At 34.2% G+C, this 16,952-nt stretch overlaps 1 protein-coding gene across 1 annotated transcript in view; it reads right to left on the bottom strand.

The window, feature by feature from the left end:
- Window positions 1-285: 285 nt before the first annotated feature.
- The window catches only part of LOC105367940 (transmembrane protein 205), a 75,158-nt gene continuing 58,491 nt past the window's right edge, over window positions 286-16,952 (bottom strand). Inside the window, exons 2-4 of the mRNA XM_011506801.1 lie at window positions 6,927-7,126; window positions 2,111-2,274; window positions 286-630 (exon numbers count right to left, since the gene is read on the bottom strand). Of these exons, the coding sequence (XP_011505103.1) occupies window positions 343-630; window positions 2,111-2,274; window positions 6,927-7,126 (652 nt within the window). The 3' untranslated portion in view covers window positions 286-342. The remainder of the gene's footprint in view (window positions 631-2,110; window positions 2,275-6,926; window positions 7,127-16,952) is intronic.

The raw sequence follows: 16,952 nt of genomic DNA, 5'->3' as shown, positions 1-16,952 counted from the left end.
GCTGTTAATATCAATATCGGCTCAATGTCGGCTATTAATATCAAGCTTCGTAGATCGGTAAGGGGTCGCCAAGGTGGCGGTTGGCGGTAGAGGGTGGGGTGGGGGGAGGAGGGGTATGTCACCGTCCAGGTTGAGGTTATGGTGGTCGAGATTGACGGAGGCCTCGCGCGAATCGAGCGAAGAACGTAAGTTCGAGATTTGCCTTGAGTTTCGCATCTCGGCCCCCGTCATTCTTAGCGGCTCAACCCTTACGAACTGGTTGAAATGAAGAAACGTGTTGGTGGGAAGGGGGTAGGTTGGGGTTGAGAGGCGCGAGGTAGAAGATCGTCAGGGCGCAACTAATTAGAGTACGCAAAGTTTGCTGGCGATGTAGTAGAGGTGGAAGACGGTGCAGGCCATCGTGAGCATGTTGCCCATGGCGATGGTCATGTGGATCCGGCGGAAGGCCCGGTGGATCTTGAGATAGTGGGGACAGTGCTTGAGGGGTCCGGCCTCGTGTCGTCCGATCTCGGCCCCAACGCCTGCCGCTCGCTCCAAACTCGTCTTCAGGTCGATGAGCTTCAGTAGCGGCGGCGTCAGGTAGAGGCGGATCAGCAGCTCCAGGAAGAAGGCGCCACCCATACCGATAACCTAGGCAAACGAGTGACTTTAGCCTGACATTTGTTATGCATTAATTGCAAGATTCGCGCTTATTTTGTCACTTCTCTCAGCGTTTACGTTCGTCCGTTTGTCGTCGATGGATGTCGGCGTAATATAGTAAGTGCGGCGTTTTAAATGGATGAACAATTCGGTTTTGTGTGTTTCACGAGCTTGGGGACAGTTGGATATGATTTGTATGTACCGAACGTGCAATAATCATTTATTACAGCATTATACCGTTAATGAATGGATTGAACATGGAATAATGGCGAATCGATACGGCTGCCCAATGGCTTAATTATTCGCAGTATTACGTGAGTATTTTATTTCAAGATGTTTATATAAATTGAAGTGATTGAAACGCCTTTGGAAGTTTTTTTTTTTTTTTTTTTTTTTAGAACGATTTCAGTAATTAAGGTAGTTATATCGGGCATTATATTTTCTGAATTTGCAGGCAAAAAAGGTAATTTCCAAGCGATCGAATCGAACGTTTCCAATAATCGAATAATTCAAATGCGTCTTCCAACGAATTTTTATTAAGAGCGAGTCAATGTTTTTAAAAGTAAGTTTGTGGTTATTAGAGGGATCGTTGAGACATTTACGTTCGATACTATTCTGTTATTTTTTTTTCTTATTCTTTTGCGTATTTTAAAATTCTAGAACATTGTGGAGCGACGTAACAGTCAGCGTTGCAAAACCGTATAATAGTTAAAAAAAAAAAGTCTCTTAACGATATTCCGGCGCGCGAGCTTGAGGGAACATTTCAAAAAAACATTGAACGGTTAATATAAAAATATGGTAGTAAGTCACGCAACTTGGTCGCGAGCCATTTAATACGAAAGAGGAGTGCTAAATTGATTTGCGCGATAATATTTGGAGCCGCCGCTTTTACTTTATAGGTTAAAGCTGTTGTATGATTATGGTTTTAATTGTCGTTTTCGGGAGAGAAAACGCTTTTTATAGTACAATGCCGATGAGTGTTTAGCAAAGTTCTCGAGTCAGAGAAAAGTCTGATGGTCCCGCATCAGAGAAAGTTAAGCCTCGTACATATATATATATATATATATATTTTTTTTTTTGCATTGTAACGCCGTTTTCTCGAAACTCGTTTTCCTCATTATCGCATCGTAACTTTCCAAGTAAATAACCCGAACAAATTTGAGAATATTTTCACGAAAACGGAACGGCGTAAAAACTCGCGCTTTCTATAAAAATCAAAAATTCGTAATCATTCGCTCGTAATGAAATCTATATCCCGATTATCAGTTTCATAAGTTTAGCTTTTCAGCTCTTCACGACCTCTTCACGACCTCTCCACGACCTCACCACCACGCGCGCATCTACATTTATCGAAAAGACGCTCTTAATCGAGCTTAAAGGTACGCTTATCATTTAAAGTCCAAGTACTTAAGAGATCTTTTGTCAAACAACAGACACTTTCGACACTTTTCGAGGGCGTGCAATTACTGACCTGTACGGCGATCTCGGTGTCCCAGCTGTTGGCCGGATGGTGCTTCACGTAGATGAGGAGGGTCGTGAGGCTGAGGCAGGCGTTGAGGGTGAAGTAGCGGGGGAAGAGGATGCGCTGGACTTCGCCGAATGTGTGCCGCGGCAGGGCGAAGTACAAGGACAGACCTGGACAGAGAAAGCGCGGACTATTAGGGCTTTGATCAGGCCTCTCCTCGATAAGGGCCGGATAAGCGCGGTTGACCTCTTTCGTCAATCAGGACGCTCCAACACCGCTTGCTCCTACTCGGCTCGCGCGCGCTAATCTCTTTCACTTTTGAGGCGGCACTCCAATTGGGTCGGAATGCACTTTGGGCATTTCGAAGGTTCGTTTTTTTTTCTTTCTACAGTTATTTCGTGCAGTGGATCGGCGAGCTTCGCCGATGTCAGCCTCATTCGATGAGGAGGAAATGCCAGTTTTTCACTATCATTTCCGATGCTCGACTCGTGAGGTGCCGATCGGGAGTACTCGATAAAGATTAAATTAATTGTACGGGAGATGGGCTTTAATGTGGAGCAGTAATCGTAATAATGATGGTTCGGAGACGAGCGGCATTTAGAGAATCGAGTGGTAGAAATTCACGATGATAATTATGTTTGAAGCCACGTTTTTATATTTCCTAGATTCACGTTTATAACTTCGGAATGCTTTCAGAGAATTCGTTTAATTACTCTACGACAGCACAGTCTTTGCATAAATCATATCAATAGCTTATCTTGGATAATGGGCGCTCATTTCTAATTATGTTATTTTGAAATAAAATATACATAACGTTTAACTAATTTGTAACTTCTTTTCACGAGTTTTCAAATATTTTCATTCACTTGCGATAATAATATGATTCTTTCTCATCGTCATTAAATTTCGATTTCGACATTTGCAATATGATTGGCTCGATAAATGAACCTACTCGCTATTATTGCCAATTTATGAGGAAAAAAATTTCTATAAGCATATATGTTCAGAGCATTCGGCATTAAGTAGATTGTGGCATAAATTATGAAAAGCATTCTGAATGAATAAAATCAGAATTTCTATTAAGCAATTTTGCGCGAACCGCAAAAATACCTTTTGTATCTATTTTTAAGTAAAATTCTACTTAATTGCGAAATTGATTTTTAGTTTGTGGATAGCTGGATTATTATTTCGAAGATTACACAAATGTTATTAACAACTAAAACAAAAAATTCAATTGAAAAATCAACGATTTTTCGTGCTCCCGCGATTATTCGATAAATACTTGTTTTTTTTTTTTTAGTTTTTTTTTTTTTAACCAATCGATATGAAAATTATAATCGATAATTTCATTAAAAATGTACAAGATAATCTTTAAAATAAAGTAAATAGTAACTTTTTTTTTCTTTTACTATTTATTGATTGGCCGTTAACAATGAGCCAAAAATATATGAAGTAAATATATCAGTAGACTATGTTTTATAAATCACATAAAACGAATTATCGAAATCATTTCAAATGTATATTATACGAATTAACGAGAAATGACAATTACGCTAATGCTTAATTTTGTATAAAACAATCAAAAAAAAAAAAAAAAAAAAAAAAAAAAAAAAAGTTTTTAATATTTCAGTTTATCGAGTCTTTGGTAATCTACATGTACGAAACGTATGATTAAAAATTATTATCAATAAATTATTGCAATAGCTTTTATACAATGATCGCAAAATTGTATAAAACTTGTCCATTTCAAAATACATTCCAAAGTATGGTAGTACGACATATATTATTATTTAACACATTAAATTATTCACATTTTACTTTCATTTATTTATCATTTTGATATTTTTTGCACTAAAAAAGAAAACAACATTTTCCATTTTATTCTGGAAATTAATTAATTAAATATGACGATATAAGCTGCCAAGTATATATACAAGGTTATCTATTTTAAATATGAACAAAAATTTTATATCAAAATTAAAAATTCTATTATAATATTATAAATATAATAAAAAAAATTTATTTTCTATTCACATTTACGAGAAACACGACACCGAGAAAACTGATGCGTGCAAATTTATATTTATATCTCCAATTGATATAATTAAGTGTTGAGGTATATCATTAAAAACACAAGGTGTTGAATACTTAAAAATTTTAAAACACTCATATGCTTTTAAAATATAAGGAGCAGTGTGAATTATTATGCGAATTTTATGATTATTAATATTTTGACGCTTTCCATTTTATGAATTGATTTCAAGCATAGGTAATGTTAAATTTGACACATCATTCACCATATTATAATTTACATTGATCTTATTATAATTTTTAAACGAATAATAGATAAATACTTGTATAAATCAATACATACTGTTTTAAACGAGGTCAAATTATTTTTACGATTATCTATTCCATAAATCATTACGCACATCTTTTGCTCAGGTTACACATTTATCTAACTAAAAATTTCGTTAAATTATCTTATGTAAATGAAAGACAAAATGTAAGAAAACAAAAAACTTAAATGTAATATTAATTTGCGTAAAAGTAATATTTACTTTATAATAAATTTTACGTAGTTTTAATATGTACCGGTTTAAGTTTTAAGATAATCAAATTCCAAGCTTCGTATAACATAACGAGCATACTGATACGAAAGCAAACTTATACTTAAAATGTCAAAATTAGCAGGTATACTGATGAAACGTTAAGGAAATGATCGTACGAGGCAAACCCCTCAAGCTGCTTATTTTATTTAATATCCTTTCATTTAAGTATCAACGTAACATTTTCGTAATAATAATAAGCCAAGATTTCAATTGCTGGTCGATGTTAAGGCCTCAGTGCAAATACTATAACATTGCTTACAATATCACCAATCAATGTTGATATATCTTGCTCGAGCAAGTAGTTTTGTTATTAATGGGTATTTATTTGAAATGTGGAAATGGTTTTTAATTCATGTTTTAATTGTTTATTTCTATAATTATTTCAATTATAATGAAAAAATAATTTGTAAAAAATTGCCATTCTAACGAACTCTAGGAATTACGAATCAATAATTAAGTGGAATGGGATGTAAAGTTATGATATTTCAAATAATATAGCACGCATTAGATGTTATCCATTCCATTCGGTATTTCGTTTTTATTATTATTATTTTTTCTTTTTCTTTGCTTTATTCATCTGTTGGGCTCTTATTATTCATTGTCTATTATTTATAATCTGAATTCAGATTTTTGTATTGTCATTTTTAAAGATTCAAGATATTAATTTTTTTTTTTTTTTTTATATATTCATTTATATAATTATTTATTATTATTATTATTATTATTATTATTATTATTATTATTATTATTATTATTATTTTATTAATTTTTTTAAATAAATAGTACAATTAAAATTGCTATTACTTTGTACAATTTATCGCTATTGTGTGAGAGATTTTAAATCTATTTGAAAAATCTGTGCAAATTTGAAAATCTTTGGATTAAACGAACGAAATAATCGTGATACATAGATTCGTTAATTTCTATATTAGAATGCTCGTGTTTTATCATCTTATTGAATTAGCTTTTCATATAAGAAAAATTAGCGGGTAGCGAGTTTCACATATTGATTAAAATATCAATTTCTAAGGGGCGATATAGTATCGTAAGATTAAATTTAACCTGCGGCCATTATAATTATAATATACTTATGAATTACATTTAACGAATAAAATGCATTTACTTGCTAATTTATTGGTGATTAGTCGAAATTAAAAATGACAATATTAGTCAAATGCATCTACGTATTGTGAAAGGTTTCCAATATTATTTCAAGGTAATCGTCTTTAAAGAATTTGTAATACGTCAATAAGAAAAAATAATTATATACGACATTATATACGTTAAAAAGTAGAATTTCAATTATTTTTAAACGAATTTTTTCAATTATGTTTTATACGAATATAAACATTTTACGTAAATTAAGGATGCTTTAAGAAAATATGAATAAAATGTCAGCTCGTAACACTTGTCAAAATATCCATTTTGGAAAATGTAAAGTATAAATTACTATAATCCCGAAATAAAGCATTAGAAGCAGTAAGTCGAAGGTAGAATTTATGTGCCAAAACAAATAAAAACCAATGATTCTTCGGCCAATGACATTCTCTGCATATTCTCATTCAATATCCTCATAGCGTAATCTGCAAAGAATATTTCGTAAAAGATAAAGCAATATGTGGCAACGACGGTTTCCTTACTCTATTGTTTATTTTGTCGTGTAAGAAGACTTATAGGATCGTATGCAACGTAATATGGTTTTTTGTCTCGATTAATAAATTGCCGAGATTATAATATCACCGAATTCCCGCCTTTCGCATTAATTTAAGATTTATCATACATTTCGAAATGAGAAGCAAAAGCAATTTAAAAAGAGACGCGAATCCAATTTCTTGACAATTAACATAACACTCGTCTTACGTACAACACGGAATAGAAAAGTCAGCGTTACTCAATTTTCACAGGGGAAAGACTTTTTTTTTATGTCATTCGGCAAACCGGAATAATCAATGCGCACAAAAGGAAGGAAACGAATGCACACGCGTCGTGAAGCACACTCGATACGTTTAATTGGCAATACCTTGTGGGGCCGCCTCGCGAGTCTTATCACCGACGCATTTCATTACGAAGCATCCAAGCACATTCGTTTCTAACAACGCAATGTCCGAGTTACGTTATCAATTGGCACTTGGAGGTATGCGACTTATTAGAAGCCCGTACACTTTGAGCATGATAAGCTCACCCGGACGAGCGAGAGAGGGCCAACTTACCAGAAACGAAGGTCATCCATATCTGGGAGCCAAAGTGCATGACGAACGAGGCCAGATAGACGAACGAGGTGAGCTGGGAGTGCGGCTGACCGGCTACGAGGTTGCCAGGCTTCTCGGAGCTCGGCAGCACGACCGAGGTCACGCAGAGCACCGCTGCTATCGTTATCACGTGCGCCGGCTGGGCGGTGCAGAACATGATTCTGAAAGCACACCGAGAGAGCACTTTAATTAAGAGTACGTCGTCAGTCCTGCGGGAGCTTTAGCCTGGCCTACATGCACGTCCGCACGCGACTATTGCCAACTGATATAGCCGCGACCTTGGAAATAGGTGGATGAGTAATTTACTGGACTTGGCCTTTAACCAGCTTCACGAATTAAAATTTGTGGCAGCTGTGCGATGAGAGAGGCTCGCGAGAAATCGGGAATAATTGAAATCAACCGAAGCTTTGATAATTCGGGAGTTTCATTTAAAATGCAAGATTATCCTACCAAGCTCGATCGGGATATTGCAATAATTTTGCATAGTTAGAATTTGGAATGCTCGGGAGATATTTTCATGTTATATCGCTTGCTATGTAAATTCTATGTAATTTTACCTTGTTTAGTCAAGCTTGTTATTAAAACTGCGTATTTACGAAGTTAATTTTCTCAAGTCAAATGTCGAGATCACGAAGAATCATTATTACCTCCTCTCCTAAGCTTTATACTCATCATTCAACCGTTTATTATCAATTACTTATTAAAATGTTCAAATTCATATAAATAGCAAGTTGGTGTATGGATTATTGGAGATAATTACACTGGGGAAAGTGTTTCAAATTTTTGTAATAAATAATTCGTATAATAAATTTGTTCAAACTCGAACGCATGACTTTAACATTATAATTGTTAAATATAAAGTATAAAGACAGGAATATACTAATATGTAATATGGCTAAAATTCAAGAGAACTGAAGTTAGTTGAGATTGATATACTAGATACTTCGTCGCGTTAACGAATCAAAACGATAAATTAGACTCTAAAATTCTTTCTTAAAAATTAAAAAAAAAAAAAAAAAAAAATAAAAAAAAAAATGTTATATAAATCATTCGCCTCGATGCATATTATTTTTAAATTCAATAACATCTTGATTAATGTCGGGATTTCAGGCTCAGGCTTCGGTAGTTTAATGTCCACCTCTTGCCCCATATCAATCTTTAGCATTGATTTTTCCAAATTCCAAAATTTCATAAAATCATTATTATTCGCGACCTTTCGTCGTTACAATCATCATAAAATATTGAAAATAATCGTAAATTCTTATGTCGGTTATGTGGCTTAAGCTACCGCCTATAAATTATTCTAAATCTTCTATCACTTTAACACGTAATAAATAAGTCAAAAAGTTTTCATTTTTACATTACTAGTCTATGAAATCAAATCATCACAATCTTTTAATTTACAAATATTGAGGGATAAATTGAAGGGATAAGTTGGAATTATTTTTATCGATAAAAATCAATCGAAATAACTATTGGCGCTCTCAATCATTTTTAATCTTTATATCAATTTCTTATTAATGCTTTATAATAATTGTCTATGCTCGCTTCCATTGAAGAAGAGATTTGTCGTAATTTTAATGGGAAGGTAAATCGAATGAGTGCCAAAAATTCAACAATCTACGTGTGAGAAATGCTCGATGATTGCTAAGCAGATATACTATTATAAATATAAAGGATAGAATATTTTCAAAGATTTGCACGGCAAGATGGGCCAAGTAATTAGTATAAATCTGACGTCTGCAGTAATCCAGCTAATGTAAAAATCAAGTAGAGACAGCCATTAGAATTGATTTAGGAGGATTCGCATAATAGGTGCGTCACTCGTTAAAAGAGCATTTGAATAAAAACACAATTATTTGAAACGTGATTAAGACTTTGGGAATTGGAAATCATAGAGCATTTAAGAAGTAGATGTGGCTTATGAGGAGTATAATGAGAGGCCTGGAATTGATAAGGATCGTAGGACGTGCTGATGTGTTGCCCGATAGGCGATCTCAAGAGTACCGATCTCCTCATTATAAAATAATTCTTGAAATTAATTTGATTAAAAACGACCACCTTAATATTCTCATGGGCCTCTCTCAGCCTCTTGCCCAATAAAATCATTCTCTGAGATTTTCACAAATTAATATCGGACTCCCAGCACAATTTGCTCTTATCGGTTAACCTATCTCTTATTTCTCCACCTAGTATATCGTGAATTTTTCGTCTTTGATTTTAGTCTTAGATGTCCCGTTAATATTACGCATTTCCAAGAAACTCGCGCGGAATTTTTACATTTTTCATCGTTGTATTTTGAGATATATCGTGCTCCTCTATCATTTAAAGTGAAATCGGCCTTTCAAACGACGCTCGGCAATTGAAAGTTCAATTTTATTATTCACAGTAATTCTCACGAATAATTATTAAAATGTCGTAAAATAGCCGGCTGCCCATTCTACATGTATTATAACATTTTTCATTGGAAAATGAAAAGGAAGTCGGGTATGCGTCCATTATCTGAGAAATTTTACCTTTTACTAGTACTGTCGAACGTCCGTCACATTATTTTATCTCGTTGTGATTACAAAAAATTGTACATAGATGACAATTATAGATTTCAATTTTACCAAATGTCTAGAGATATAAGCGCGAGTAAATGGAAATACTTTACTTTGACAATAAATGCAAAGGCGGAGAAAATTAAACTAAGAAAAAAAATATTACCAATAATTCATCCATACTTCCATAACACAGCTTAACAATTATTGACAATTATCAATCTTAATAATGGACGAGCCATACGATCTATTAATAATTTCTCATTTCAACTCCACATTGACTCATGTAAGACCAAATGCCTTCTAAAAAGTTAACTTAAAAGAGAAAATTGACAAATTCGCAATAAAGCTGCGACTCATATTACAGTGTATAAAGATTGACAGCTCGAAATCGTAAAGATAAAATGAAGAGCCAAATGCGTATGACAGTTGAATACAATGGAGCTTATCAAATTATCTTCACACCATCGCACTTATAGAGAGTGTCTGGCCCCTACGATTTGGATCTTGCGTTTATGAAGGCTCGGCTCCCCTTATTGCTAAGAGATTTTCATCAAGAGGATGTCGCTTCATATTAAATGGAGTTAAGCTTCATTAGAAGAAAACAATTTCAATCCAAGGGCATCTATTTTGCCGGAATGTAAACGAGAGTCTCCGCGAGTGTCTAGTGTGCTCGAGTCAGCGGTTCGTCGACCCCCGTTTAGAAAGCCCAGGAAATCATTGGACAAATAGTTGAGGTGTCAGAGGATTCAAAGGGCACGATTGAAATAAGCGAGGATTCACCTCCGTGGGTTCAAGTGTGCATAATGTTAAAAAAAAAAAAAAAAAAAAAAAAAATCGAATCGAACATAAAATTATGGCGTAACTGCAGGTGCTAGTTTTTTTTTTTTTTTTTTTTTTTGGCTGGAGTCTTGGACATATATATATTTAACGCTATTATGATTTTGCCTTTGTTGTCGCAGACGAAGCGTTTGATCAATTGCTGGCACTTATCATGCAAAAGCCAGCTCCCGTTTATTCGCAAATACCAAACTGTCGATTTACAAAATTTTGATGCTCGCGCATCACGTTGACTCTCGCGTTCGTCACTGTCGTTATTCTCTATTATTAATTTTTGTTTTTTTTTTTATTAGTTTGTTTGTTTTTGTTTATTTATTTACATCGTAGCGAAGAATGGCTTATTTCAACTCCGTTCGCATTGACTCAGTCAGTGGTATTATTTTGCTCTTCCCTGAAATGTTTGACATTGATTAAAGACATTAAAAGCATAATAAAATCAATTATTTTACTTGAGACGCTCGGCAACTTTCGACACGATCGCGTAAATAAACATAATCCGGCAGAGAAGTTTGTAATTTACTTTTAAAATAGATATTTTAGCAAGATAAATAAGCATTAATAAATCCGGACTTGTACAAATCGCGAATAATATTAGTGGAGAAACACAGCAAAATCATCAACAGCCATCAATCTCGCTACAGATTAAAATACCCCCGTCGTCTCATCATGTGCATCACAATGCTTGACATTGTGAACATTGAGTTACAGCCCCGGGCATAGGTTTCGGATAAAATAACTTGACCTATCCTCTTGTAGTCCTCTTGTTCCGTGCACAACAGTGCTAAAATCAGCCCACGTCCTTCGATAAACAATCGTGATAAGCCGTCTTGATCTTTGTTTTGCTTCCTTCTTTTTTCTCTCAACATTTACTCGAGACACGTTGAGATACGCAGCAAGAAAGAGCCGAATGAAAGAATGCAAAGAAAAGACACGGGCTAAAGACAGGCCGGGCGCGTTTACATAACCTATTTACCTGCGGGGTGCCAATCTCTAAAGTTAGAAGCTCGTCGTGGGTGTTTGAGGGGTAGGAGAAGCTCAACAAGATGGCCGCGACGCCAAGAATGTTTTTTGTCTCGTCTTCGCGATGCTTGGGTAAAAGTCGCACCGGATGTGCTCGCGAAGGTCTCGAGGTGGTGGACCTCGTCTTACTTTTCCCGGCCGATGAACTTCATCAATGAGCGTCCAGATTTCGCCTGCTTTTCGTCATGTCTCTAGATTCTTTGGTAAGTCGATCTTATCTACTTTAGCCAGGAAATTCATTTTCGAAAGAACGCGCTCTCTCGGATCTTCCGCTCTTTAGAGGATTAGTCAATTGGGGAATGACTTTTGCGAAAAGATTTTTATTAGTTTGTAAAGGAAATGCGTGTTTCATTTTCTGATTATAATTTATACAACTGCCATTTAGAGCGATAAATTATATAAGATTTATGACTATTTGCATATGAAAGAGCACTAATTATACAATTTTAAGAAATTTTAGAAATAATCGAACTTATGTGCTATGTATATTGACTGACATTCGTATGTGAAATTATTTGTTTGTCGTACATTTATATTAGCATCGTGTATATCATCATCCCATAACAATTTGAATATAAACGTGAGTGTAGTGAATATAAGGATATTTAAGAGGCTCGATGCGTGCCTCGATCGAAAATTTTCTCATCAAAAGTCTTGTTTCACGATCAATTATTTAATAAATTGTCTCGTAGCGACAATATATATTCATTATAATTTATTGAGATTTAAAATAAATTAAGTAATTTTATTATGACAAAGGTGATAATTATGTAACCGTATCATATCAGTTTAATATGCCAAACTAAATGTCAAACAAACATCTTCTTTACAATAAGCAATATTAATTAAAATTAAATCACATTTACTTAACAATAATTATTATTATAACAATATGCTAATAAACAGTTGTAAATTTTTTAGAATAAATATTAAGAAAAAAATTATATTACCGCCTGCTAATAAATAAGCAATTTCTTTAAAAAGAGATAAATTTAAATTATCAAAAGGATAATTATTACGTGAATGTTGGAACCTTTAAATTAGTATTATTTTTCTAATCATTATATTTTCGTATAATATAAATTTTTCGTATAATAGCTCTTTACAACAGCTAATACACATATTCAATAGACAAATACAACTCATTTAGAGCTCTAAATGAATGTAATTAGCCGCGACGTCATGATAATTATAAACATTGATTGGATCTTTAAGGCACTAGAGATCGCGGGAATGAACCATTTTTCTTTAATGCATAAGCGCAAAAATCTCGGACTATGTGCAACAAAGTTCATTAATTCATTGAATAATTATTATCAGTTTATCTTAATTGAAATACGCCGGATTGGAAACAATTTTGTGCGCTGGCTTAGCATGAGAAACGAGTTTTCCCTATCGTGCGAAAAATGAGAAAAATATCATCCACTCGGCATGCAAAAAGATAAATCTTTCAATTAAAGTCCTGAAAAAATTCCCGTTCACGCCCGCAATCGACGATAAGAGAAACGCATCCACCGCGTTTCGAATATGAACTGCTCGCTGCCAATTTCATACATCATTACGTTTCATGATGGATTATGTCATTACCGATGCGCAATTAAGACATTATTCCATATACACGCTCAGGCCATACGCGCCACTTTAAAAGGAGGAATTTATTCACACGCATTTCATTTATACGCTGTATAGGCACTGACACACACACACGCGCGCGTGTCTCCTCGACTAGCCTTACAATTACAATACAATTCAATGCGATTTTCACATATTGAGCGATAAATGTCTTAAATGTTTCACAAATAATGCCTATTAACTAAAAGTATGAAATTTGAAATGGATATTTGAAATAAGAGGAGATTGATTTTTCTCTGAATTCCTTTCTAAATTCGACGTTCTATGTAGATAGAAATATTTTTGCAGCTACATAGATATATGCCGAAAAAAAAAAAAAAAAAAAAAAAAAAAAAAAAAACAGGCATTTCATATTACTCTCTATCATCGATCGAATAATTTGCTATTATTCTATTTTTTCTATTAGCCATTATACAATTAATGCATATTGCTCGTTAATTATATTACAAACATCTAAAATCAATCGATATTTAATTTATGTGATTGTGTGACAAAATTCAAAATTATCTTGCCAAAATAAACAGAATTACCTGCAGTCGTGCTCGATTTCATTTTCTATTAAAAATACATGGATCGACGAGGTAAATCAGCCTTGTACACCGTACGTTAGTCCCAAAGCCATTTTTCCAAACAATAATGTCAATCATCAAGCGATACGCGAAACATGTTCACTGATAGGCTTATAAAGAGTCCGTAGGTAAAGTAGAACACAGTTTATCGGCGTGTAAATGAAATTTTTCATCTATGCAACGAGTTTTTCCCTTCCGGTTACACATCGACGAAAGCTCTTTAAACAACACGAGTGTAAATTTACAAGCTTCGCGCAGGCGAACACTGGTGATAATAGCATTGCATCGTTAATCCAAACAATTTTTTATGAGAGTTTCTGGATTTACACAGTTGACCTACGCTATTTTATCGCTAAAGGTGTTAGCGTTGCTATGTCGAATGCAAACGATCTCCGTAACTTTTCGACAATACAGCATTTAGTGCATCACACAATTGTACATGATGTATACACGAATCATTGAATCATTCATAATTTCATATCTATTCGTTTTAAAATACTCAAGCTCTTTATTTTACTCAATTCGAATTCAGTTATACAGGGCTTTTTCTGAAACAATTATAATTAAATTTATCGAATATTCGTAATGCCGTGTAGATGAATTTATACAGTTGTCATGCTATCGCTCATAGTCGAATTAAATCACCAAATTCCTTAGTTCTTAAGAGTACAATAATACTCGATCAATTAATTATTCGTATAATTTCCACCCGTTCCTCTCAAATCACAGCAAATTTATTTGTCGCATTATTGAGTTGATAAAAATAATAAATAATACATAAAGAGTCGCTCAATCTTATTATTATTTTGGAAACTCATGATCGTTGACATTTTTATATTTTATTTTTTATTTTTATACATATGCCCCGACACGTTGCAGCCTGAATTCCGTCATGTGGTGCTTTCATTTTATGTTTGTTATTAGCTCGCGATAAAGCGACAAATGTCTGTGTATTTCCTCCGGCTCGCGTAAGATTTGATACCTACATACTTCACATTCGCGGAGCGAAAGTTTTAATTTTTAAGGGTAAAGATCAGTCCATTTCGTTATTGTCGAAGGAAAAGTGAGGATTGCATGAGATGGAATAGAAGTTGATTAGATAAGCCGAGGATATATACAAAAAACCTATTATTAATACATTTGTTAAAATTAACATTCTCTTCTTATTCATTAGAGTTTTAATCATCTGTTTTTAATAATTTTCCAAATATACTGTAATTGTACTGAATTTTATGAGACAACAGAATTCGGATAAAAATCTATGAAAATTTGATTAAATTTATATGAAATGCCCAAACAACATTGACTAAATGGACAGCAAATAATTAATCAAAATTTCCAAGAGTTTATGATGAAAAAAAAAAAAAAAAAAAAAAAAAAAAAAAAAAATTAAAACTCCGAGATAGCGTAGTTTGACAAAAACACAAATTAATGATTAAATTAATTCTTGGACATGTAAGTTATATCATTTGTTAAAAGTATGTGTTAATTGTAATTTTTATGCATTGTACGAGCAAATTAAACAGAAATTAAACAAACTGCAGAATGCATGAAGCACGTAAATCAATCGAGTAATTGTACTATCGCAAGAACCAGTAGTACATTTTTATGTAATTGTTTCCAGGTATCAATAATACGATCTTCTTTTTATCCACTCTAATTGGAAGACCGTTTTTCTGTTAATCACACTGAGCCTCACCCAACTGTTTTTTCTTTTTTCTTTTACATCCCATTATTGTTATTATTTTCAATTGATTTGGTATTTAAATATACGAAATAAAATAAAATAAAATACTCGAACGATTAAATATTTTTCTAGTACTTACTAAATAATTACGTCTGCTTATCAGTAATTTTTCTTTTTTACGTATAATGACACATATGTATTACATATAATATTTACCGGTTATGCCGTAAACTTGTTTCAAATAATGTATAATCTTAATTGACTATTTTCATCAATGTAAAATTTTCTACTATTCTTTATACCATCGTCGTTCGCTCGACCTTTCGTAATGCCGAGATTCATTTATCACCTTAAGACTGCATTCAATGTTTGCGTACTCACAATAATTATCTGTATTAGCGAGTGAAAATAAAATCAAGTGGAAGCATGTGGTTCATGCCTCCCGAATAATTTTATGTAAATCGGCTTAAAGACAAATTGCATAAATAACACTTGTATGAAAATCGTCAGACAACGGCTTAAGTGGAAACGTTTAAGAGGCATTAGTGGACATTATTCTAGCAAGAATTTCTCAAATTGGTGTTCGATGCCCGAGATTGGGTATGCGCGTTCAAAAGTTAGTTGCACCTTCATCGTCGATAGCGACAAATATTTGCATGGTACCGTAACCTCTTAATTATTCTAATCGTCTAATCGCTGCTCATCGAGCAAAAAAAAAACAAACAAAAACAAAAAAATAAATAAATGAATAAAAAGAAAAAAAAAGGGGGGGGGGGAGGAATATAAAAGAACAGCCTGCCGTATTATTAATCTAAATCATACGCGTAGGATTAGGAACGAGCGCCTACAGCTAATTCAATTACTTTAACGTATGCGTTTGTGTTCGTAGATCTTGCTCGGACCTTAACGCAATGCACGTATGGGCGGAAATTCGAAGATGCTTTAATGAATTTCGAGCACGTAATACATGCCATGCGCTTTTTTATTATTTATTGTTAGCGAAGCTAATCTTCGCAAGATCGGGCTCTCTCTTCTTCTTCGATTGGAGCTACGCTGCTTTCGGCTTATCATTTCACGATTTACCTGTCATGATACGAACAAACACCCATCACCCTGAGTGATCTCCAAGCTCGTCCTCAAACTATTCGCACTCAGTCCCAATCATTATGAATATTAATTTTTGTTTGTTCATAAACATCGAGCAACGGCATAAACGAGTATCGTGCACCAGCTCACTTTCTAATCTTTATCACACGCGTGGCCGGCCCTGTATCGTTACAGCCGACATTATATGAAATCGCACTTAACGATTATTAAATGAAAAGCCAGTGTTGACACTAGCGACTCCACCTGCATCATAATGCCACCATAATTTTTACGCGGGACATTTAATTATATCCTTGGTGGTCGAGCAATGAGGCAATGATACGAATTGGCGGCGAACCTCGAATAGGGCGGAGGCCCCGGGGATTCATTGGCTGCATAATTGACCGATGATACGAGGATAAGATAGTGCGTCGCTTTTATTAAGCGGCCCTTAGGGCAATTTTATACGAGCGTGGCGGCGGGGCGGATGAAAGCGAGCGAGGAATGCATAGGAGAGGAAAGTGCCGGCTCACTGACATTGTAAAAGACTAGAGTGACTTTTATGAGCTTTTCGTTCCATTAGCTTTGCCGTAATGAGAACGGCAATGAT

The sequence above is a fragment of the Ceratosolen solmsi genome, unplaced genomic scaffold (genome assembly GCF_000503995.2).
Source record: "Ceratosolen solmsi marchali unplaced genomic scaffold, CerSol_1.0 scaffold6, whole genome shotgun sequence".
Classification (NCBI taxonomy): domain Eukaryota; kingdom Metazoa; phylum Arthropoda; class Insecta; order Hymenoptera; family Agaonidae; genus Ceratosolen; species Ceratosolen solmsi.
Note: the sequence above shows the minus strand (reverse complement) of the source record. Positions and strands in the feature narration are given on the sequence as shown.